General features: G+C 43.4%; 1 protein-coding gene across 6 annotated transcripts in view; it reads right to left on the minus strand.

Annotated features, from left to right (window-relative positions):
- The window catches only part of LOC138513437 (tetraspanin-11-like), a 1,127,904-nt gene that overhangs the window by 297,191 nt on the left and 807,426 nt on the right, over positions 1-23,287 (minus strand). For all 6 annotated transcript variants that reach the window (XM_069628293.1, XM_069628291.1, XM_069628290.1 and 3 more), the window contains one exon: positions 15,144-15,230. In XM_069628293.1, the coding sequence (XP_069484394.1) occupies positions 15,144-15,230 (87 nt within the window). The remainder of the gene's footprint in view (positions 1-15,143; positions 15,231-23,287) is intronic.

Genomic DNA, 23,287 nt, shown 5'->3' on the forward strand with positions numbered 1-23,287 from the left:
ATGAGATCAGAGAACAGGACCCAATTTTTAAATGAAGTGTTCAAGCAGATTAGCTTGTTGCTTGGTATAAAGCACAAGTTATCATTGGCGTATCATGCGAGAAGCTCAACGGCTTATTAAAGGAAAGGATAGCCAAGTTGAAGCTTACTCTAAGAAAGGGATGGTTGCACTGCCTTCCTTTGGCATTGTATGCACTCCGGAATCAACCCGGTTCCGACCATCATCTTACGCTGCACAAAATAGCCACAGGAAGAAGAATGCACACTTCACTGACAGCCCGAGACAAAGCTAGATGTGATACCCAGTAAACAGGAGAAATTTAGGGTCTGAAATGCAAAATTACTTGCATTGCATGACATCTTGTCTTACTGTAATTTCAGGCCAGCTGCAGCGACGACGAAAAGTGTGCAGGGCAGCACGGAACACAGAAGGAGATATTACTGAAAGCACAGCTCAAGGACTTTGTGTTCCATTCGTTTTTCCTGGAGACACTGTGTTGGTAAAAAACCATACGAGGAAAAGATGGGACGAGCCAAGGTTTAACGGTCGCTTTACAGTGGAAGACTCCACTCCATCTGTGGTAAAACTACAAGGAAGAAGAGCTTGGATTTTTTTGGGTGACATCAGAGAAGGCCCCCTGCCTGCACCCCAGCACAGAGAGACTACAGATGACAGGGAAGAACCACAGCACATGCAGACGAGATCCATTACGAGGAAGAAGTACACAGGAGCAGCAGCCAAAGTTTTTGTGCAAAAGTGGTGGGTTTACTTTGGACATTCCTCTGAGCAAAAAGGAGGACAAGGACATAAAAATGGACACTCTGTGCATCCTAGTTGCAGGGTGAAGAAGAAAATTGCATTTATAAACCACAACATAGCCTGCCGAATTTGAAATTTGGACTGAGGCACACTGAAACCTAATAAGGAAAAGAGAACATGCAAAATTTTGATCGAGGACACATAAGCTGGAAGAAAAACAGTATCCTGACCCTTTCTGCACAATAACCTTGTTTGGAATCACTTATGGTGTCCCACAGTAGCGACATCACCAAGAATGTGGTGACATACTTCGATCTAGTGCTAAGATTGTACCCGTGGTGGGGAGGCTCACCAGTGTCACTGACTTTCTTCAAGATCCTGAAAATGAAGACTATAAGGAGATTGCTCACTGTGATTGCTGAGCAATTCCTCCTACTACCTGAGAACAGCGAGGAAATGCCAAATGTGAGAAGGAAGCAAATAAGCTTATCAACGTATTGTTCTTTCGCCTAATCGAAGAGTGTCCAGAACTTTTTGGGAGAACGACAGATGTTTTAGCTTTTATTCAAGATCCAACAAATACAGAACGTCTGAGCATCATCCTAAATAGCATAGTTATACAAGTGGCTCTCCACGCAAACGGAAATTGCAGACACTGTTCACAGTGAAGTGAAAAGCAAACAGTCCCAAATTCCAGCAATGACAGGACAAATGTCCCTGTCACCAGAAGACAGCAGGTTGGCAAGCAATGTGTTCTTCCGCCTAATCAAGGATTTTCCAGAGCTTGTGGGGAGACCGACCGATGTTGACATCCTCACATACATCAGAGAACCAGCAAATTCAGCACAGATGGGCATGCTCCTGCATGGTATTGTGATGCAAATAGAACTTTCTAACGATCAGCAGAACTATTTGAGAAGATTTTAAACTTTCCGCCGACGGACAGATCAAGAGAGTAGTGTCAAAGATTTCATGTATTTAATTTTTTATTTTTGTACTGACAAGAACACAGCATGTCTTCGGGAATGAAGCAGATCAGAGGCGTAGATTGGGAGCTAATACATTTTGAACATGGACAGTAAAGACTTGTTGAATTATTGCTTGATTTTGATGCTCCATATTGCCTAAACATGAAAACTGTATCCAGAATTAATAGACAAATCCAGTGGTCTGACAAGGAGAGACAATTGTTTAAGTTCTACAGCTCACAAATAGAACAAACAGGAGTCAGAGACAATATTATTTAGAATTTGTATTAAAAGTTAACACATTTTACAGATGATCGACATGGGGGTCTAGAACCGTACTCTAGTCCTCTCACAGGAGGAGAGACGGGCACAGATCCCTGGACGTAAATGCTGCCGCCTAACGTACAGGGGCATAATGTATTTGTGTATTATATTCATCATCATTTTACTGTCATTAACGTTCAGAACTGCATTTTTTATTGGTGTACGAAGCGTTCCAATCCCAGTACAGCCACCTAATGATGCGTGTATGACACCCACAAAAGCACCCAGACCCTTTATAGTAATTCCAGTCCCAAGGAGATCTGATAATGGAGTGAGTGAACTTGAGAAGGATGTGATTAGCAATGACACACACACACACACTTATGGTAACAAGCAAATCGAAAAGCCAGAGACAGGGTTGGCAGATTATGAATGAAAAAAGGTTACTGACAACCACACGCATGCAAACAGTGAATGCACATACACCAGGCCTAGTGTCAATGACTGCAGAGCCACAATCCAAAGCAAGAGAAGAAGAGACTGCCCACTGTGAGAAGTTCCACGATAAGTGAAGTGCAAAGACAAATGGACAAAACTGAACTCTGGAAGAATCAAAAGGAGCTGAAGAATAAACCCACAGAGACAACATTGCCGAGCATATATGTTCCAGTAAAAGGGACAAGTACAAATTCTACAGTACAGCCATACACTGAACCCAAGCCAAAGTGGATGCAGGCATTTCTAACCAGAAAGAAATAGACACATGAGGACAAGGAAAGAACTGCCAGACTTCCATCTACTCAAATTGCACAGATGAGAAGGCCTGCACCATGGACCAGGATACCTGAGAATCCTCCAATAAGAAAGAGCCAAATAGATGCATTCAGGGATGTAGTTATAGCAAACTACATGAAAACTTTAAGAATCAAGAGAAGCATGCACAGAGACGACAACGAACTAAACAATTACTTGGACAGCACAGCACATCTGGGAAACAACATTTGGTACCAACACATGAAGGAAATTGGAAGACGAAGTTCAGAAGGGGAATTCTTTGTCTGTGCACACCTACGGTACAGCATGGGGAAGTCCAAGATCTTCGTATTTGTAGAATTTGGTGTCCAGACAGCACACTGTCTTTCGAATGTAGCAATGTGCAAAACCATAGGCCAGTTCATGGGTAGTGCCTCACTAAAATGGGCAACTGAAAAAACTGATCCTGATGAAGATGATTATGTTTGAAGACATAAAGACAAGAGACAGAGCTCATACTAGGAATCATGTGATCAAGTACGAGAAACCTGGAGTGAAAGGAGCGGAAATCAGATGGGAAGTGAACAAGAAGCTAAATATCCAAGGGAAAACTCAAGAAGAAGCTGAAAGTTGGAAGAACAGAGGGCAAATGCAGATTTGGGGAACAGTGCTTTCACCAGACAGATGGGAGAAAGGAGTAGTCATTTGCAGGGCATGGATGGTCCTCGGAGCCTGCAAGGATGCAATTGAAAATTCACAAAGGATATGCAAGCCATTATGGCCAAGGCTTGCAAAACTGTTGACATGGGTCGAAGACAGAGGAGGACCCTTGCAGATAGTACCATTAGAGAGCTCAAAATTGTGTTTCAGGTATAATGGCACAAGGAAGATGGGAGATAATCAGAACTGTGGACAAATCTTTGATGCTCCAGGAATGATGCATGGAAGTGTTGTGAATTTGGATCATTATTGGGAATGTGGATCCAAAGCATAGATCAGACTGCCTAGAAACTGGGGAGGTATATGCACAATAGTGAATGTCGACGTTCCAGCGTTGGTGATCCCGAAGAGTGACTTGAACATTGACAGTTTCCCGAAAGCAGATGCTCACCTGAGGAAGAAGAGATCTGTGGAACTGTTGACCCAAATGAAAATGGAGAATTACTTTTCGGCCAAATCAGAAGATGCTTTTCATGCAATCCCATATGAACACAGGCTATTTAGCCTCACTGCATCAGTGTTCACAACAATTTCCATGCCAAGATTTCAAGTTGGAGCAAATACTAAATGGTTACAGATAGCCAGGTGGGAATTACTGCAGACCATCAACACAACCATAAAAGGATTCAATGCGATCAAGGAGGAGTTAAGAGCAGTCCGACTGATGACTCTCCAGAATAGATATGTGCTTGACACAATCACAGCCATGGATGGAGGAGTTTGTGCAAAAATCGGAGAATCATGTTGCGCATGTATACCTTCTCACGATGAGGAAAATGGAACTCTAACAAAAGCCATAGATATGCTGACAAAACTGCAGAACCAGATGATTGATGAGATGGACAAAGTTGATGATGACAGTCGGTTTGGATCAATATTCTCATGGGTTCCATAATGGATGGTAGATGCATTCAAGTTTCTAGGAGCCCTGTTAGTGATGATACTGCTAGGATTCTGTGTTATCAAGACAATAATCTCCCAGTGCCAGAAAACTGTGAAAAAAGCATAGGGATGAAGATCATGACTGACGAGTAAATACGAGATTTTGTGAAAGCCAGCATTCATGCACCAGAAGGAACAAGGTTTCTATATCCCAAGAAGCATAGAAATTATGTGGGAAGATGGGTTTACTGCAGCCCAAATGGACAGTGTCAAATGATGACATGGAATAAAGACAAACACGTGAGGACAGCAGGAAGCCTAAAAGAGGCCATAAAAATATGGACTCCAAAGAGACATTTCTTCAGACCATCACGTATAGACGCAGAAGATGAAGAAAGAATGGACCCAGGCGATGAAGTGAAGGTGAGTACATAGGAACCAAAAAAGATGGATCCAAAGAAGGAGGTGAAAATGGTCAATGAATCGCCCAGAGGGGGGGGGGAGTGTAGAGGAGGTCTCAAATACAGCCCGCACTCCAACCATCCAGTTTGAAGTACCAAGAACGTTCACACCGAGATGTGTGATGTATGATGAGAAAATAAACCAGCAGAGAGCCAGGGTAGGGCCCTGTCCAGTGCCTATCAGAAGAACAATGCCTATCGAAGTATCAGTACAAAGAAAACCATGCACAGTAAGGTATCCATTGAGGAAACCCTATTAACAAATGAAGCGAAATGAATATCGCCTAAGTACAGTCCCTGAAGAAACCAAAAAGGTCCTAATGGAAGATGAATGGTGACATCATGAGAATCCAGACTGACTCACATGCAGAAGAAATAATGACCAGAGAATGCCGCAAAGAGACGAAACACCATGAACAAGGATATCATGAACTTAGAGTGTGAAGGCTATGTCAAATGTAAGAAGCTTAAGCTGTAAGCATGACAAAGAGATTTTACCAGTTTACACGTGTACATATGCTTGGAACCGCAAGAAAGCTAAGAGAATTGTGCGGCTTGTTATGCTTAGTAGAGGGATAGTGAGGCAAGCGCCATATACATATCTACCTTAAATAAAGCACTTTATATGAAGTATACTTCCACTTTGCACAAAAAGCAGAATCAACAAAAATTTCTAAGGCCATTCGAGAAAGGTTTCACATTCAACAAAATCAGGAGCTGAGCGGCAGAAACGAAACTCAGCAGAGGCAACTCATGCCTAGGGAACCAAGGTCGTATCCATCAAAATGAACGAGCAGTAGCTACATTTAACTGAAGCAAGGACCAGAATATGCTGCTTTGAAGGAGCAAGATAAGAAGGCGAAGGCAGGTGGTGGGTGAACATAAAATCAAATACACGAAGTGTTGAAGAAAAGGCAAATCAACCGTGTCTCAATCACGTGATCAGTCAAACGAACAGAGCAAGACCCTCACACCTATGCATGGCTGTGAGCCAGGGGAAGATATCTAGACAGAAGATGCAGTCTCGAGGCCAACCACAGAGAAATAATTGACACATAGCCACTAAAGTGATGATTGATTGGAGGAAGGCCGGGTGAGTTGAGGGGCACCCTGCACCTGGCTGACCATTCTGCGAGCTGCTAAGCAAAGTGAGAAAGTATGCATAGGGTTGGTGACAACCCAATCACAGTGGACCAAGTCATCTAGGGTCCTATATTTAGTAGAACCAATGAGACGTTGTACTTTTAGTGACGTCTGCAGTAGTGTTTTTTGAAGAAAGGGCTTAGATGCCCACCTGACAGTGTTTACCCAATCCCCTAACTCTGTTACCATACACAGATATAGTACCTATTGTAAAGTTACCTTTTCCAAACCAATAGAATTGCATGTCAACTTTTGAGTGTTACACGTCAATGATGACGAGTTTTCAGTATAAATGTTAGGATATTTATAAAGTTAATTGGAGTTGAAGCGAGAAGGAAGATCGCATCATTGCTGATATTCATGACTCCCCGTTTTTTGTACTTGTCATTAAACTGACTCCCTTTGCCAAACCGTTGAGTTGTCCTTATTGATTGGTGTTGAAGTATACTATCTGCACCCCCATCCATCTCACGGGTGCTCCTATCATGTCCTAAAGTGCTTCTGAGCAATCTCTGACTCTATGGGACAGTAGAGGGTCTCGGAGCACAGGTATTTGAATGCAGGTACTAACAGTGAAATGCTTTATGTTAGTAATTGCTGGGTTCTGGATTATACGACAAATCATAATGGTTGTCCATGTCCAGGCTAAGCAGGCATGATATATGGTATTAGTGGTTAGCAAGGCATTTTGGTGCAGCCAGTCTATTCCTTCCTCAGTTTGGTATGACTTTTTTTAACTGGGTATTTCTGATAAAGCAGTCCTGCTAAGTGAATTACCTGGCTAGACTGCCATTTGGTTCCTGCCAGTTTAGCCGTTTCTTACTGTGGCATTGTACATTTTCTGGGCATCTGTGATCAAATGATATGATATAAGTCATTTATAACGCGCCTGCACACAAGTGTTTCTAGGCGCGACAAGACAAGGGAGGGAAGACAGAGGGAGGACAAGACAAACGATCTTACTAAGCCTTGAGTCATTCAGATCATGCAAGTGCGAGAACGAGAAGTGCAAGGGGAAAGGGAGGGGGGAAGTGCAAGGGAGAGGGGAGGGGAAAACAGGGCAGCAATGCTCCGAGTAAGTGCAGCCAGGGCAGCGCAGCTCTGGGAAGTGCAAGGAGAACAAGGGACTGTAGTGTTACAGTTACAGCCCCTAAGTGCATGGTAGGCCCAGAGGTAGTGCAAGGGTGATTGATCAAGAAAGAGACTGGACTCGGTGAGACTCTGAGGGTAGTCAAGCAATCAGTTGGTACAGCAGACAGGTAGGTCAGCTAGGCCAGCAAGGGAGGGAGAGAAAGCAGAGGAGAAGAGGAAAGTTTTGAGCTGCTTCCGGAAATTCAGGTGGTCCGGCTCAAGTTTGAGAGGGGTAGGGAGGTTATTCCAGAGGGAGGCACCTGCAGAGGAGAGAGATCTACCCCCCACTATCTGCCTGGTGATGCGTCTAACCCTTAGAGAGTTGTAGGTAGCTGAGCGGAGGGTTCAAGAAGGTAGATATTTTTGAAGAGAGCGTTAGATGTAGTGCGGGCCCCGGGCCCAGAAAGCCTTGTGGACAATGCCAAGGGTCTTGCACTTGATACTTGCAGCAAACGGGAGCCAGTGGAGAGATTTCAGGGCTGGAGAGATACGATCCCTGGGCTTGAGGCCAAGGTTAAGTCTTACAGTCCTGTTCTGAATTAGTTGCAGAGGCTGGAGAGTAGAGGAAGGCAGATTGAGAAAGAGGCTGTTGCAGTAGTCCAGCCTAGAGAGAGCCAGGGCTCTGGAGACAGTGAGCTTCTGGGGGAAAGTGAGAAAGGGAAGAGTCCCTTTGAGGAGGAGCAGCTGGTAGTGGGACTTCTTGGCAACGTACGAGATGTGAGGAGAGAAAGAGAGAGTGGAGTCAAAGATGACACCAGGGTTGTTTGACTCACAGGAAGGCGAATGAAGAGGGCCCAAGGAGGGCGGCCAGAGTGAGAGAGGGAAAGCAGGGGCAGTAGTCCAAATAAGAAGGATCTCCATCTTACTGACATTAAGGCAGAGATCGTTGGAGGCACACCAACCCTGAATCACGGATAGACAATCGGGAACGAGCGAGAGAGGAGAGGATTCTCAGGGGAGCCTGAAGGAAAGAGGAGTTTCATCCGCATAACACTGAAAGTTAGGGGAGAATGTAGAGATCAGGTGGGACAAAGGGGCCACGTAGAGGTTGAAAAACCAGAGTGGGAGGATGGAGCAGAGAGAAAGGGACAAAGTTGGACTTGGGAGGGGTAGTCCAAGAGGAAGGAGGTCAGCCACTCAAGGGCCGATCCATGATGCCCAGGTTCTCATGGAGTCGATTGATCAGGATTGATCAGGGTGGCATGGTTGACCGTGTAGAAATCAGAGGAAAGATCAAGGAGGATGAGGACAAAAGGAATGCTGGAATCAAGGTTAGAGAGCAGATCCTCACAGGTGTTCAAGACAGCAGTTTCCGTGCCTCTGGCAGCTCTGAAGCCAGACTGATGGTAATGGAGACAACCAACAGATTCCGTGTGGAGAGTAAGCTGGGAGATGTCCAGCTTTTCCAACAGTTTGCCCAGTAAAGGGGTGATGGAGATTGGGCAATAGTTTGCCGGTCAAGCAGGATCGGCAGACGGCTCGTTGAGGAGTGGGTGCATAAGGGAGTGCTTAACGGGAGAGGGGAACGTTCCAGTTGCGAAAGAGTGATTATAGTAATCGGTCAAGGCTGGAGCGAGGGTGTCAATGTGGTTCTTGATCGTTCTGGTGGAGCAGGAGAGCACCTGTTTGGATGACACTTTCATAGATCAGACTTTTCTAGAAACCTCGTCAGGTGTTGCCAGAGAGAAAGAGGAGGAAGAGAGGTAGAGATGGCCAAAGGGGGGCCGAGAGAGGAAGAGGGGGAGGAAGAGGAGATGGAGTACAGGATATCCTGAGGTTTAGCAGAGAAGTGAGATGACAGAGCAATACAGAGGGCCTGGGAGGGTACAGGAGAGGTAAAGACCGCAACAGGATCTACCAGTTCTTTTCAGATTTTAAAGAGTTTGGCCATGTTGTTAGAGGCCACAGAGACACGGGCTTGAATGTGTGTTCTCTTCTTGATGAGTGTTATTGCTTCGACTGGCATTTCAGTACAACCAGTCTAGATATGTCTAAATGTGGCCTGGCAAGATTTACTATATTGTTATTACGTGTCTACAATGGTCTACATTGTGCAGCCAGTTGGACATGTTTTCATTGTGGCATGGCATGTTTAATAGCAAAGCATTCATGTTTGTGTGCACTGTTGGTGACTTGTATCTATTGGATTGGTGTTACCCTACAAAACAATTGCAAACACTCTGTGATTTTAGCAAATTTTTCTCAGAAAGTGTGCTGTATATTACATCAAAACACATATTTATATCTTTCTTCTAGTGCAGTGTGCGGCATATCACTTCAGCAGCACGTTCGTGCGTATTGCGCAAGTGTGATAATCTATGCTGGCCCAGAGTGTGGCGCAAACCTTGATTTGTTGCTGAGTTGGGGGGGCTCTCAGCATGGCTCACAGGGGGGTCCCCCACATTTTGTGTTATGCCACTGGCCTAAAATATCCTGCCAATCGTACCACAGGACAGCAAACAAAGGTTTTGGCATCCAGCCAATCAGGCCTTCAACACCGCCAAAAAGACTAGCGCACAGGGTGGAGATTGGGAAGTCTAGTGTAACTAAAACCACTCCACTCTTTTTAAACCCAAACTGAGGATGGCGTTGCAGGCTTACCAAAACAATCACTTTGGCCATGCCTCTGAATCCACATAGAGAATGCGAAGGCCCAGAAGAAAATGGTCAGGAGCAGGGCCTGAAAATACATGTTTCCCCCAATAGCTTCCACATTAGGGTATTGGGCTACTAATGCAGTAAAAGGGAGTACACCCCTGGTGAAGCCAAGAATATATCATGGCTATGACTAGCCTACTCGACAACACACTTTCAGAGTGATAGAGTGATCCTAGGACCCAAATGGGATCTTACAAATGCACCCCTGCATTACTAGCCAAAGTGGCTACTAGGGGCAGCATATCAGAAAAAGGATTGCAAGCGGTGGAGGGAGGGTTCAGACACATTTCTCGCAAGTAAAAATAAAGAAGCATGGAAGCTAGTAAAATGCTTTGGGGACCCAGAAAAGTAGGAAGACAGAACCCCAAAAATGTAATCATGCCCGAACTATTAAGATCCTGGGATGCGCTTTGGTTCGGGATTCCTTATGATAGGAGAGAGCGTTGGGATGGCTTCAGTTTTCTGGCAAGCTGCCGCCCGCTCTTTGACCTGACCTACTGCACCCATGAAATTGTAGCTCCCGCGGATGTTCTATAGAAACGTCAATCTTAAATGTTTCCATGCTCACTTCTGGTAACTTCTCCACATTCATGTTGGCAACCTAGGTCGATTTTCCATTTTCCATTGCAACATAAGTGCAGTGAGCCATACAGACGGCAAATGTTGCTTTATATAAAACGGAAGAGTGATCTATGGTAAAGCTTTGAATTAAAAACTGCTGCTCCAAGGAGCTGTCCAAATCACAGTTTTACAGCCTGCTGTGCCATTTTTGAAATGGAGAAAACATGCAAATCCAGTTTGGTCCCATCCCAAAAGGGTCAGTCCAGCCCCAAATACTTGGTTACATTTACACAAAACAGCCGTTTGTCATTTTATCCCTGAATTTCAGCAGGTCATCTTTTTGTAATGAATGTCCACAGAAGATCTGCTTCCGATAATATTTTTTACATTCATTTCATATGTATTACATAATTCTTTTGTTTTTTTAATTTATTTTGCCATTTTTAGAGCGCATCAAACCCGGATACATCAAGGCGGTTGTAACATTAGGCACAGTTTATGAGCCAGAAGCGTATGGTACAATACATCCATATTAGTGAGAACAGTTACATGAGTACAGTTTACATGGATAAGATGCATGCAGAGTTTTTCGTTTGTGAGTCTTGTGTAAAGTCTTGTGTAAACAGCCACGTTTTGAGGCATTTGCGGAAGGTCCAGAATGATTGTTCGATTCGTATTGCCTCATCACGAGTTTGGCAGTAACCCTTAACTGCAGCGGTATTGCTATTACCGCTGCATTTAAGAGTCCCCCAAATCATGGGCTTGGCAGATTTGCCCCCAGCTCTGAGCTGGGGGCAAATCTGCTGATTTTCGGTGCTGTTACCGCCGGCGGTAACACCGCCGGCTATAATAGTGCCGAACATTCCACATTGGGCCGAATGGGGAATGGGCCCAATGTGGAATGGCAATTTACCGTTCAGCCAAACCTGTGATCCGGCGCTAACAACGCCGGGGGTTTTAGCAGTAACGCTAATAGCCCCGGCCGCCCAACTCGTGATGAGGCCCTTAGTGATAGTTCAAGGCGTTCCAGTGTTTAGTGGTCACTACCCAGAAACTGTTGCATCTAGGGATGGAAATCAAGTGTGCATGTGTTCTGAATTATTCGATTGAGCAGGATGGATTATTTCATTTTAGGGATTTACAAAATAAACAGGCCCACTGCTCGGGTTGGACTTGGAAAAAGAGCCAGAAATTCCAGCTTGCTTCAGGATCTCAGTCTGTCAGCTAGTCATTCACTCCTCCTTGGGCACAACCTCCTTACAGTCAAACAAAAGTCACTCACAATCACTGGGGTTTGTTAGCATCCCCTGCACCCCTTTTTTGGCATGGATGTTGTTTTTTCTTTGTCATCCACTTGATCAGGATGATGAGTTTCTGGGGGTATTAGGTGAGTAGGCCTTTTTCTAAAAACCAAATTGAAAAAAAAAGAAGGATTTAGAAAGACCACACATAGTGCATGCAGGGGCTGACAGGCACACCAGGACCCATCATCACACGTGACGGTGAATGGGTAAGTGTGTTGTGCGTGTGTGTTTATGTTGCATGTTTGTGTGTTTGTTTATTTTCGGGGTGTATGGGGGTGCTGAGGGGGAATGTGGGGGAGCGTGCGGGTGGTCGGCGAGGCATTGTGGATTTTTATGCTTTTTGTAGGCCTCCCAAAATCGGCCGTATAAAATGGGTCCTTTTGTTGGGCTACCTACAAAAAGTGAAATTATCACATAGAACCGTTTCTAGGTGGTCCTTTAAATCATTTAAGCTTGAGGGGCCATGGTTCAAATGATGCCACAGCTGCATACGTCTGTACGAGATTTTTCGCAGTCTAGGAGCATCTGGGATGAGCATGAGATATCATTTGTTGACTTTGCCTAGTCATTGCCACCAATGGGTGGCCTAGAGCTCTTTCTACAGAATGCCTAGATATCTCTCCTCAGTTTACTGTTTTTGTCTACTCTTTCTTTTGACTCCTATTTACCTTCTGGATACCCCACAATGATCGGGCCCACTTCACGTCCTCTCTTAGTTCTCTGTATGCCTCTTCGCCACATGAGCTCTCTTGTATCTTAAGTCTCCCTGGCCATCTCTGCTTGCCGATTCTCTTACTCCTCTCCACAGAGAGACGCCACAGAAGACGAGAAGGTTAAGAAGGTCAAACAACCAAAGAGAACCCGAGCATACGCAGATGCCAGAGACGTTCCCCTGCAGATTCTGAGTTAACGGTAAGAACGGGTGAAGGGGGAGGCTGCCAGGAATCATTATGAAATAGGAGAATCTCGCCTCAGTGGAATTGACGAGACAGTGAACTTAAAGTTGAGGAAATTGAACTGTAATAATCTGACAGTGAATCACAATAAAAGCCGTAAAAAAGACTGGTCCTCAAATACCTTGATAAGAGGGGAAGTACCACATATGTTAAGAGGCAGAGACTGTAAACCAGAAAGAGAATTCTATGAAGGGCAGACAAGTGAAGCCCATAAGACAAAAGATACACAAATCAAGCCACCCAAAGAGAGGGGACATTGTATACCACAAATGTATATCACAGCTAAGAAACTATATGTTACAGCAGTACAAAAGGCACTTCACTGTAGAGCAACCGACAAGACAGAGGTAAAAGGGATTCCTGGAAAACAACCCCTAAGGAGGAGGGGAAACCCATAGAACTTGTGAAAGTGTTAAAACAACTTCTTAAGAAGGTGACTATAGACTATTTAAAATTAACCTACTAATAAGAAGTCTGTCTTTTCTCGCAATGTTTCTGCCTTTGTTTGGACTGGCAATAACAATTGAATTGCACATGTAATGCTTTTCAGCAAGCTCATTATTGGGTTAACAAAGAGTTAGTATATAAACTTGTCTCATCTTTCTTTACAAAATAGCCATAATGCAACTTGGAGGAATTTCATTTCAAGTGTATGCGTATGTTGTGTAACTTGTTTACAATACAGCAGAAAATTACCCTTGCACCTATAAGGGTCCTAATATAAGTTTAATTATACCCCCCCCCCCGGAAGGTTGAGGGAGTGCTGTCATTGGCTCCCATACTGTCCCTCCACCCATCCTCACCCAGGTTGCTCCTGGCAGACGATGTATGAGACTTTATCCAACTCTGGCTCTATACCTCCGCTGCTCCTTACCTCAACCCTGGGTTGATACTGAAGATGTGACCCAGTGCCTGGTCTCTGTCCCCTGCTCATGCTTCAATCCTTGAACAGCCACACCAGGCAGACTCAGCAGGTCTCTTTACATGCATCCCTTCCTCTTCCTTGCCCAGCATCATCACCTCACCAGCAGTCACCTGTATCCCAACGCCCGTGTTTCCCTTTTATTTATTTGTAATCCCAAATTCAGGACACAAAGACTTATAGACCTTGCCCCTTGGCCGGACCTGGAATCATATGTCTGCATACCATGTTCAAAGCCCTTGCTGCGCATGGGCCATTAACTCAATAATCAGGAACCATAACTCCGGTTGGAGTGCAGGGAATGCAGTCTATGTTCTTTACTAGTACCCCATGATGAAGCCACCACTACGAGCCTCCGTGGAAGTGGGAGGCCACCATCTTCCTCGCCGGATATTAGGAAAGTGCTCCCCTTTGCTCCCTTTCCCCTCCTTCCCATCACCTCCCAACTCTAATTTCCATACCCCACCCCCACCCCACTTACCTTGCGCTCCTTTGTCCATCACCGGACCCGGGAACACAGTGTTCCCAGATCCTCTCTGTTGTGACAATGGGTGCATTGGAAAGGGAGAAGGGACTACATTTAGTTCCCAACTCCCCAATTCATGGCAGCTATCTTGGTTTGTAGTTTTTTTTCAGGTTGAAATACGGCAAAAGATGCCATTTCGCAACTTCAAAAGAAAACATTAGCAATGTCCCAGGGGGCTACTAGCAAAAAAACCCACAGGACGGGGGCTTTACTAGGGAAGGTAATGCCTGGGCTAACATTAAATCCCTCACTTTGTTCTGGCTGGTTTCTGGCCGGGGCATTACCTGGCCTAGTAAAGCCTCTGCCAAGAGGGGTTTATTGCTTCAAGTATCGTTTTTGTTTCAAACATTCCGTCTTGAGTAGCAGCTTAAAATCATTCATTTTCTTTTTTAGTTTTACACCGCGGGTGCCAATTGCCATGCAGTTTGCCACGGTGGTCATGTTCGGTGGGGATAGTGAGCCATCCCTAATTTACAGCCCTCTGCTTCATTTCAGTCAACAATTTGGGGGCAGTTCAATGTCCTGCTATCATGACACCTAACTCTACCTAAAAGGCTTATTTACAATATAGACACAAGTTGTCTACCCACTCCACAGGGGAGATTAGGTATGCCTGCTCCAGTATAGGAAAAGGTCTGAAGAAGACAATGACAATCATCCTGTGTTGTCACTGGTAGGCATACACAGAAAGAGGTGGGATGGTAGTAAGAGGCATCCCATTGCCACTTGTTATGAACATGTTTTAGGTAAGTATGTTGATGTCTCATTTCATTTATATTACATACCAATACAGAAACCACTGAACACAAAGATGCACTTCCATTGTCAAACCTGCAGCACCTTCAATTATCTCTCCTCCACCAGGCAAATTCATACAACCTTACAATAGGAAATATATGCAGCTCATATGCTATGGATAACTTATTTATGCAGTCTTCATTTAAAAATGTTCTTCTGTGTATTAAGAGTCAAGTAAAAATGCCTGTCGGAATTTTCTTTATACACTGAAACAATAATCCTTTAAGACTAAGAAAATAGCAGTCGCAGATAGGAAACCATTTCTGAGAAATTAATCTAACATATTATTTTAGAATCTATTCACAGACACAAGAACATTAAATATGATAAGCCATACCTGGAGACAAGCTACACCGATACCCACTGCTCCAATAATGAGAAGATGATCTGCCAGAAATGTTTCCAGCTTAGTAATGCACCCGCCCTGAAAACAAAATGAATGTCAATTAATGACGCCATCTTGGAAAGGACTCTGAATGAATTCATATCAACTTATTCATTTTCTCTATCTAACCAAAAGGGGCAGTATGTCCTCTCTCATAATTATGTTTTATGTCGAAGTGTGCCATTGCCACAAAAAGGATAACAGGATATCAGTTAAAAGTAATTAGGTTATAAAGCTATAAATAATGCATGAAACTGATTTGTTAGCACATTTAAAGACATCAATCTGTGGTGGGGAATAGTGAAGACGTGAAATATCATGCAGTGCCCTTTTAAATGAATACATACCTTTTCCCTCAGAGGATTGGATGGCAATACAAAACGTTACATGCAGGGCAGGTGCAATATGTATGCCACTCCAGTTGGATGGTCCTATGACCCCTCCCCGTCACTCAAGGTGATCAGATGTTATCATTTTGAAGGATAAATGGCACCCTCTGATGAGCCTCTGCATCTGGCGCTCTGTGTTACCCAGAATGGCCTTATTGTGGCACAGGCCCTGAGTTGATGCAGTAAAAACGCTGAAACAGCATTCTTGCGTGTAGCATACACATTACGACGTTGGGCCTTTCCACGCGACAGGGAATCCAGAAGGATATTTTCAGGTTGGACCCTCTCCCCATGCACTGTGCTGTGCCCCAGGGATCGATCCTGTTTCCTATGCTAGTTAACATCTGCAAGGATCCGCTGGAAAAATAAGTGGAAGAGACTGGATTCTCCTCCCACCCGAACCCCGATAACACCCAACTCTATCTCAAAAGTGGGCTCACTGCCTAAGAGGGTGTCTGGGTACTGCAGTGGACCTCTAGCCACCTGTTCTCTCAAATAAAGTCCTTGAAAAGCTGATTTGATCTATCTTTGGTCTTCCGTTGGTACACATTACACTTCCCTTGCTCAGTAGTCCCATCATGTGCGTTGTCTTTGCAAAATCAATCCCTTTTGCAATAAACTCACTGCCAAATTGGAAAAATACACAAAACAGCATATATGCACACGTGTATAACCGGGACCCTGCGGCCATACCTGGCTGCACTCGGAGAAGTGTGGGGAAGGGCAAAGCTTTTCACCCCTCTTCCCATTACCTCTTCTAACCTTGCAAGGCTCTCACTGTGCCTTCTATGCTTCACAGGTCTCTTTTCATTTGGCAGAGAAGATGGAGAAGCATGCAGTGCGAACGGAGTACAGGATCGCTGTGCCTGTTCACCTTACATTTGCCCTTTACCTCCGTCAGAGGCATTGAAGACAAGAAGCAGGAAATGGCAGCCGGATTATAGGGGTGTTGTAGTGGCCTCCAATGTAGGTGGACACCACGTAGTATATGACTGCCTCCGCAGGCATTTGATCTCAGTTCCCAGCATTACCTGGTGTTCTGATGGCAACACCCAGCAAAGCAAGTTATAAAGGTATCCAGTCATAATTTCGAATACAATATATTCGAAAGTAAAAATGTCGAAAATATTTAGTCGAAAAACAAAAATGTCGACTTTTTTTCGACTTTTTTCGATTTTATGTGTTAATAATAAATATTTTATTAAACTTTTTTTTAAAAATAATTAAAGGTATTTCCATGGGGGGTGGGGGTGATGGGGAGGATGGGGGGGGTTGGGGATAGGGGTTTGGGATGGTTTTTTAAATAATCAATTAATTATTTAATATTATATTAAAGATTTTTTTTAAATAATTAAAGGTATATCTATGGGGGGTGGGGGGGATGGGGAGGAGGGGGGGTTGGGGTAGGGGTTTGGGATGGGGGGTTGGGGGGGGACCCCCCCCATAATAAATGTTACTATCTGGGTAAAAAAAAAAAAAAGAGTGTTTTGGGTTTTCAATTTTTTTTTTTACATTTTTTTTTCGAAATTATGACTTTTCCTATTATATGTATGTATTTTCGACTTTTTTACATTCGACATTTTTTTTTCGACATTTTTGCTATTCGACATTATGTTTTCGACTTTTTGACTATAAACCGTTATAAATGCCAATAAGTGTCAAGAAGGGAAGGCTGGCTCTTGCGCTCTCTCTCTCACTATCTCGGGCTACTGGATTTATGCACTGTCTCTTGCTTAGGGTTCCTGGCTGACAGCCGTCTAAGAAGAATTTTACTGACCTTGTTTTGAGGTGTGCAGGCAGAAAGGCTGGCAGAGGATCCTGTGTGTTCTTCCAAGCTAAGAAGGGGGTGTCCGACAGCTAGACGGGGGCACTTGCAGTTTGACACATACACATGATCAAACATTATTTTGGTTAGTTCAGTTAATGTGAGGAGCGAGTTAAAGTGTGAATGATTTGTGATCAGATAGAGTAGAGTGGTAAAATCGTTTTTAGGTGTTGCACTGTACAGTGAAGTTTTACATACGCATAACTGTCTTTATATTTTTTCTTATTCACGTGACAACATTTAAATGTAATAGAAGTTTATTCTCTAACAAGACTTGTTAGAAGCTCAAGGTCAATTTCCACAGAGCGCTGGCTAGTTACCAAAATACACTGTCCTGAAGGCTCATTTATTTAAAAAAAAAAGAACACTTTGAAATCGAGCATAGCAAGGGCCTTTTATTGCAGCAAAAAATAACTGCAAGTGAATTGCTCTTTGAAATGTTTATTGTCGATTACTGATTTCCTGATGCAAGGGACAAGTTAACATTTTGCATTGTATTTTAAGTCTGTATTTTGCATTTTTCTTATTTCTGATAAAGAACAACAAATCAAAAGTTCAATTATCTCAGAATATTTATTGCGTGTTTAATCTATGATGCTGACGTGGGACATTGGGAATAACCAATAGTGGGTTTTTACTACCACTGTGGTAACTTCACTTTACCACGTATGATAAAACAACAACAAAACTGGTTATTGCACACTGAGTTTTAGAAGGGCTATGGATGTGTGTGATTGTTCATACGTCATTTACATGGTAAATGTGTTCTGAGATGCAAGCCAAAAGGGCATACAAGTGGTGTTGTACATAAAATACTGCAAGAACATAGGGCCTAATTCATAGAAGCGTTTCACAATGGTGCAATCACTTAGGAAAAGGCTCTGTGAATCAGACCCATAGAGTCAGCATTGGGACTGTACCAAGTCCAGTATTTACTTGTTGTTAACGATCCCATATAAAAACAATTATGAGAAAGTACTCTAAAGTTAGGCTCACCACTAGACCACAAAAATACCATGGAAAGCCAAAGGTTGCAAGCCCCTGGGTTAGTTATCAAACCTCGGAGCAGTGTCTGATGCAACACACATAGGCTGCACCAGGCCCAGCCCAGGCCCATTCACCCATCATCACAAATAATAAAGAATTCCTGGGAAGTGACATAGCACTTGGGAACGGTACAGTGTCCTTGTCTGAGCTGCAGATGTGCCAACCCCGTTGACACAATTACTGCAGCTGTGCACTCTGACAATACAGGCATCATGCCTGTAAGCATTTCAGCATATGCACTTACACTCCTTTAGAAAGGGGGCCTTGGCCAACAACAGGGAAATGCAGTCAATCACTGCCTCTTCTTGGATCTTTTGGGTCAATCCAGCCTAATCGATTTTGGGGCTCAGGGCACAGACATTTGCCCACCACGCACTCTCCAAACCAAAACATTAAGGGTTGCACAATCTTTGGTGGCCCCACTCTCACCCTGATCAGAAGCCAAAGCTGGATATACTGCCCAGGCAGTGTTCAAAATAAATATGGGTACAGCCTGCCTTCATCCTTGCTGGAAGCAGAATATTTTTTAAATAAATGTGTCTATGCTTTATTATAAACCTTCATAAAAAGAGAAATAAAAACACTAAAATGCATTCACTTACCTTAGTGTATATCCTGTTAAGTTTTTAGCTAGTCTAGTCTGGCAATTACTGACTAGAGAGCATGTTCAAGCTCTGCCCCCCTGCCATCCTCAGAAGAAAAAGAATTATCAGTTAAGAAAGGACACATTTGAAACTGCACTTTAAGTTCTCCTGGAAATGCAGCTGACACAAAGAATAGTTATTTTTTGGCCACAAAAGTAGGGAACAGATGAGGCATTAGCTTGCACAATTGGTGTGTGTTAAAATAGAATAGATTAGGTGACAGGAAGGCGTGTACACAAGATAAGGACTCACTACACAAGGAGGGCAGAAGTATTGTAGGCAGATAAGGTTGCTGCTATCCATAGGAAGGGAAATCATGTGACAGGCATGCACCGGCAAATCGGTGGATAGCAAAATAAATGTGTCCTACAGAGGAAAATAACATGACAAGCAGTTGCCATTTTAAACTGCACCAACACAGCAGCAAATTAAACTCTGCAGCTTTAAGAGAGGCCCAGCTAAGCATGGTATTTGAACAAATAATTGAATTCAGGAAAATGCTGCGGTTGGTGGATGGTAGCTGCCTCAAAGGAATGTCAAAGCCCACGGCTCCGTAGGGGAGGGGAGGGTTATATAATGGAACAAGACACCATAGTGAGCATTTAACTGTTAAGGTAAATCAAGTCACAACAACACAGCAGACTATTTGAAGTCCATGGGACGAACTGAACATCTTAGGACATTTCCTAAGTGAAGGACAGATTAATGTCTCAGCGATTGGCTAGGCATGACAGAGAAAAGCGGATGCAGCTAAAAAGACAACTAATTACCACGCACATGGTGAAAGCAGCATTATTCATAATAACAGTATTCATAAATGTGTCAAGAACAGAATTGGGCAGTTACTGTTGCAAGAATAGGGAGGACCAGAATTACTGGAAGCAGGTCCTTGAAACTCAGACATCATGGCAGAGATAACATGAGCTGTTTTATTTAATTAAGAACAAAGGCGATACGCTTGTCCTCTCCTTGCATCTACATAAAACATGTCATCATGCCACCAGTTCACAGAGAGTGTGACTGCATGTTAACCGATAAGCACATGTCCTTTTCATTGCACAAGTAATTTAGAGCCTACCAACGATATTCAAGCTTGATGATTTAGCACATTTTATGGGATGTTTTATGGGTGAGATCTTAGATAAAGAGTTATCCAATCATTATTGTTGGACATAATTAATTATATATGTAGCTTAGTAGAGGGAACCAATGACCAGAAGCGATAGGTTTTCATAACTCAGTGATCACAATGACATCAGAATGACTATATAAACTGTTGTTTCCTGTTGTAATTTTGGAGAAAATCTTGATTGAGAGCTTGGCTGTTGATCTTTGTTTTTCCCCCAGCTTTTCATTTTTATTAAAGCTGGGTTACCTTGCATTTGGTATACCACAATCCACTCTGTGTTGTCTCTTCATTGGCAAATATCAGTTAGAGGGCTATATGGTTTTTGACCTCTGTTTTCATCAGCATATGCAAGCAACCTTAAAACAATTATTAAAAGTAAAGACTATGCTAACTATGACTAGTTTCTCTTAAAATTACTTGTATATATATATATATATATATATATATATATATATATATATATATATATGTATATATATATATATATATTTTAGCAGCTATCGTGAGGGATGTAAGATCTCCATTTAAAATTTGCCACCAGAAATACTTAGTATGCAGAAATTCAGTGTTTTGAACAAAGGTAGAGAAATGTGTTTGCCTTATGAACAAAACATTGGGGCATTCCACAAATACATATTCTAAAGTCTAAGGTTTCTCTTCCTTCCTACAGACATGGCAGAATCTATACGTGGGAGGCCAGTTATTTCTAAAACCGAGAATTTCTAGTTGGTAAAAGACTGGATCGTATTCTCATAAAATAACCTCTCCAATGCCTATTCGGAAACAAATGTAAGTAATTGGGCAGTGAAATATCTTCTCTCACCAGATTAGTTGATTAAAAGCTTTTATTTAAGTACAAGCTTTATAACCCACCGGTCACATCAGATACATCTCCATAACTGAACCTTCCCAATGCATCATTCTCCCATTCCTTAATTCTAGTATCTTAAAGTAATATAACATTCTACATTCTATACCTATAGCTATCTGTAGATCAATATAACAACTATTATAAACATAGCAATGGGATGCTACAGGCAGGTGATTCAACTTCTTTGTTTCATGTCGCAGTTGAGTATAGTTTGTACTTATTGTTATCCTCGTTCATTTTCATCCAATCATAAAGCCATATATTTAGGGGTTGTGAAACTGTATCCTCTTTTGTTGCATTTATGTTTCCCAAAATGTCCGTACAATGTGAGATCCACTGATTCAAGACTGGGCAGGAGCCACGTCCTGCTAGATGGAACAGATTTGAAAATAAGAAGTTTGGTGCAGGTGACAAAATGTGGCTTTAAAGGGAAAAAGTCTTCCATTCAACTGTACTTTGCATTGCTACAAGAGCAAGTTTGTATCACACGATGACTGCAGGAACTCCCACCAGAACCTGAAAAACATGGCGCTGTTGTTTTCCTTCTATCATGGACCACGAAAAACCTAGGTCTTTAAATTCTGCTCCATATAACAAAGCAATGACAACCTTTGTTTTGCAGAATGTAATAATTAAGCAATATGCACCGAGCAGCGGGGGCATTACGAGTCAGGTAATGCCCCAGGGCCCATAGTTATAGGCCGAGCGAAGCGACGGTAATGCCCCCACCGTGAGTGGCAAATTACTATTAGTATCCCGGCCCGCAAGATCTGCGTTACCGGGTCACTAAAAACTGTTTTTTCTGTCCCAAAACGCTGCAGTGTTTCGGGACAGAAAAAAAAACGACCAAGAAATTGGCCGCCGGGAAAGGGAAAACAGAAACAGAAGTGTTCCCAGTGCGTCTGCTCCTGAAAGACGACAGAGAAGAAGGTAACTGGGGGTGAGGGAGGGAAAATAAAAAAAAAAGATGCACCAGAATCCCCAGTGGGGGACGATGGTAGCCTCCAGCCGTGTGGAGGTGCGAAGTGGGGATGGCCCCGCTTCGAGCCTCCACACGGATGGAGGATGCCACACCGCCCGCCGTGGACAAAGGAGGCAGAAGGTAAGTGGGGTGGGAAGGGCAGGGATATGGGGGAAAGGGTGAAAAAAACCTTTACCTGAATCCCCGGCGGGGGGAAACGGCAGCTTCTCAGCCATAGGGAGACTCGGAGCGGGGATGGCCCCGCTTCGAGCCTCCTCATTGGCTGAGGGGCTGCCACGCCCCCCGCCGTGGACAAGGCGGCTCGAATCCCGGCCGAGAATCGAGGGATTCTCGGCCGGGTAATGACCCGGCGAGAGCCAATCAGAATGCGTGTTGCATTCTACTTGACTCTCGCCGGATACTAATGGGAATTATTGAAAATTGACCAGGCTTCTGGTTCAGTCTTAATTTGAGCACATAAAAAGTAATCCGGGGACTCATGTCTTTCAATTCAGTCTTGTTGCTATATTTTTGTTGAATTTGCAATCCTATTTATTTCCAATGTGTTACTTCATCTAAAGCCGCTTTGTTAACATACCATTTCTATTTATTTGGTTGGACTTTTTTTATTCCAAGAAGAGATCATGATTTTGGTTTTGGGAGGATTCATTTTAAGATCCAGGCCTTTCGCATGTGATCTGAAAGGGTTAACTGAACATTCCAGACCTATATGGTCCAGGAGGATAAAATCACCAGCATTGGCTAAGTGTTGGATAAAAAGGATTCGTAAATGTGGAGAAAACACACTGTGTGCTTTAAGATGTCTAGACACATCAGCCATATACAAGTTAAATAGTGCTGGAGCGAGCACACAGCCCTGTTACAGTCTGCGATGTGTAGCATTAGATTCAGTTATGGAACCTTCCCTGTCAAGTCTAATTTGGACTTGAGTCATGCAGACAGATAAGAATACGTAGAGGTGTGATGGGACAAGCCCAACTGCTCAGTTGCTGATTGACCTTGTTGAATGCCATGATCAAGTCTATCAGCGCCATTTAAAGGGGCTGCTTTGTGAAAGTGGCCTGAGATTGAAGCAAGTGTGATGATAAGGCCATTGAGAGAGGTGCCCAACCACTTGCGACATCCTACGGATTCTTATCCCAAATTGCCTGTGGTTTCCATACAAGCCTCTACATTTCTTAAAAGAATAGATGCAAAAATCTTGCTCGG

Source organism: Ambystoma mexicanum, chromosome 12 (genome assembly GCF_040938575.1).
Source record: "Ambystoma mexicanum isolate Mex_15411 chromosome 12, UKY_AmexF1_1, whole genome shotgun sequence".
NCBI lineage: Eukaryota > Metazoa > Chordata > Amphibia > Caudata > Ambystomatidae > Ambystoma > Ambystoma mexicanum.